Source organism: Pinus tabuliformis, chromosome 7 (assembly GCF_031772625.1).
Source record: "Pinus tabuliformis cultivar Carrire ecotype Pingquan chromosome 7, CPIR1, whole genome shotgun sequence".
NCBI classification, from domain to species: Eukaryota; Viridiplantae; Streptophyta; class Pinopsida; order Pinales; family Pinaceae; genus Pinus; species Pinus tabuliformis.
In genome coordinates, this window is record NC_142293.1 from 345,972,380 (window position 1) to 345,975,212 (window position 2,833).

At 38.4% G+C, this 2,833-nt stretch overlaps 1 protein-coding gene across 3 annotated transcripts; it reads right to left on the reverse strand.

The window, feature by feature from the left end:
• Positions 1 to 422: 422 nt before the first annotated feature.
• On the reverse strand, positions 423 to 2,386 carry LOC149247352 (uncharacterized). Of its 3 annotated transcripts, none has more exons than XM_089458179.1 (2): positions 2,232 to 2,386; positions 423 to 1,639 (listed from the first exon to the last, which is right to left on the reverse strand). In XM_089458179.1, the coding sequence occupies exon 2, from the start codon at positions 1,565 to 1,567 to the stop codon at positions 695 to 697; it is 873 nt and encodes a 290-aa protein (XP_089314305.1). In that variant the 5' UTR covers positions 1,568 to 1,639; positions 2,232 to 2,386; the 3' UTR covers positions 423 to 694. The 3 variants fall into 3 exon arrangements, with proteins under 3 accessions (XP_089314305.1, XP_089314306.1, XP_089314307.1); XM_089458180.1 differs by having other exon boundaries at positions 2,130 to 2,370; XM_089458181.1 differs by lacking the exon at positions 2,232 to 2,386 and adding an exon at positions 1,916 to 1,937.
• Between the last annotated feature and the right edge of the window lie 447 nt (positions 2,387 to 2,833).

Below are 2,833 nucleotides of genomic sequence, written 5' to 3' on the forward strand. Positions count from 1 at the left end.
AGGAAATTCATGTTACAATCTTTGCTTAGTAGACCAGCAAATGCCTCTGCTTATGTCTACCCAGTAGTCATCAAGTACTAAAATAGCAGTTTTAAAAATAACAGAACACAATGATATGAAAGGCTCTACAGTCAAGAATATGGGGGCGCAATGCTATTCTCCACACCTGAACTTTTGACTGTGCTCATGCTAATGCCTTGTAAGGTAGGGTCTGAAAACACTAGGATAATTTTGCTCAAGTCATTCTAGAATCAATTACCTGGAACTTAATGCAAAATGAAGTAAAATGGGGTTCAGTTAATGGAAGTCTGCTCCAGTATATTTTCTCAGTAAGATTCATCAAGAGAAACATCTTGAATTAAATCAATTAATAGACACAACAGGCGTGATCATTTTAAAAAAGGCTTGAACAGATGCACAGGTGAACTGTACTTATAGTAATTATATTAAATTCAATTGAAGGCTGATGCTCAGGATAGCAGATTGTAATTGCATTATAAAGCCATAAGCAATACGTTATTGATAACACAGTAAACTTCATACAAACATAGTAAACAGAATTCAAGATTTTACCCTTAACGATAGATAAGAGTTAGCATGTAAAGTAAATAACCGTCATGTTGCAATATTTCGTCGTCCCAAACCATAATACCAAAGAAATGGCACTTTCACCATAACTAAATGCATCATCACCTCATCGTCTACCGTGATGCCTCCTCTTATGCGTTCTTCTTCTCTTGCGGCTGTCTTCTGAATCTGAATCAGAATCAGAACTGGAACCAGAATCACTCTCAGATGAGCTATACCTTCGATACCTTCTCTTTCTATGTTTCTTACTGCTCCTTCGCTCCTCTTCAGAATCAAACTCTGAAGATGTTCCGGAAGACCCAGACTCACTACAACTTGTATCAGTTTCAGAGTCTGACTCTTCAGAAGAAGTTTCGCTACTGCTTGAAAATACAGATGCCTCACTCACATCACTGTCGCTGCTATCATCGGAATCTCCCTTCCTTTTTGTCTTCTTTTTCTGGCTTTTCTTCTTGCTCTTGCTCTTGCTTTTGAAATTCATGTCCAGCTTAAGGGAGGTCGATCGCTCCGACCGACTATGCTGCAAGCCCAGCGAATTCTGAGAATTGTCGGGGTTGTCCAGCTCGTACGAAACAGAAATTTTCATCTTAAGCTTTGGATTTTTAAGCTGCTGTGTTCGGGAGGGGCGAGACATGTAAACTCTCTCGTTCTTGCATTCGTAAGTCCAATGGCCCGTTTGGTAACATTTCTGGCATTGCTGGGCAGCACTCCCAGATGGAGCTGTGGGTTTCAAATCCTTCCTAACCCCCAATTTCACAGCCTTCTCAGTACTCATCAAATACATCTGTCGCTTAGCTTCTTTCCGTTCCTGCCATCGGCTTGGACCTTCTTCTTTCTGGCCATAAGCATTCACATTCCTTGCTGCTGCTGCCGCTGCTCGTTCAGCCTGCGCACGGCTGAGACCCTTCGCAGCACCCAATGCAGCAGCCTTGATCCGATCGGCCGCTGCTTGAGCTGCTTCATCCTTGTTACTCGACATTCTCTCGATAAAAACAGGCAAAACCCTTGTTTTCTGATTCAGAATAGATTTCACCTGTGGGACAATTTTCACCTGCCAACACCAGAATTAGGTTATCTGAGCTAAAAGTTCAAGCAACAAAATTCCTGCACTCAACCGAAGAAAAAATAAGAGCTGCTTCCGAATGCGGCACAAATTAGGATAAAAACCATTTGCAAAACAATTGGACAGAATTTACGCAAACATCTGTTTATGAAAATCTTCTGTGGTTTTAAAAAAGTAACCACACAATACTGCACAAAATATAAATTGCTCGCTTCAGAGAGTTAATTTGCAGTTATAAATGTTAGCGAAAATGTCAAACCCTACGTTTTTATATTCATAAATATAACACCCTAAATGAGGTCGGCAGGGCAAACTATGTCCAAAAGATCCAAAACAGACGAAGGAAAGTATCTTTACAAAAGATGCTGTGCGGAGACAATACGTAAAACTTTACAGGAAAAAGGAAAATAAAATAAATCAACAGAAGCCGTAAACATCAAAATTTGCGGAAAACAATCAGGCCGTTGGCTTGGCTTACACAGATCTTCAAACAATAAACCCTTCGACGGCTTTAGGATGCGAAACCTGAGCAATAATCTTTTCACAAAACTGGAAAAGAGAAATATTTCGATTAACTTACTTGGCGTGCAAGATACCAGCGGTCGCCTGTTTTTGTGACAATCGGTCCGAATATTTTCGTTAAACTTCTTCACGCACTGTTACTGTTGAAGAGTTGGAAAACACAAGAAAATAAATGGCTGCAAAGCAGGCCTTTTTAGAATAGACTTGTACGAGCGTAGCCTTCTATATATACAAAATCTATCTCGCATTATTTGTATGAGCGATAATTATTGTTTATTAGTTCCCATGATGGATGCATGATGGATGGGTGGTTGTTTTATTAGGGTGGGTAAGTTGGAAAGTTACGAGTTTTTTTTTGAGTTTCATATCTTTGGTTTCACTTTTGGTAGTCTCTAGATATTTTGGTCTTATATTGAATTATAAGTTTATGGTATATTTGGTTTGTGGATTATAGTGGTAGCTACGAGATTTACTCCAAAGAGTTTTCGATTCATTATGGTTAAAAAAAATATTGTTTATTAGATTGTGATCTATTTTGTATTATTTGTATTAGTGTAACTATTGTTTATTAAACTGTGATCCACATATTTATGACCGTCAAATCAAGAATTACATCTTTTGTGATCATGTTACTCATGTTTTATATATATATATATATAT

Bases quoted from the DNA above. Each gene is read 5' to 3' on its own strand.
- LOC149247352 (XM_089458179.1), bottom strand. From the start codon at position 1,567: ATGTCGAGTAACAAGGATGAAGCAGCTCAAGCAGCGGCCGATCGGATC.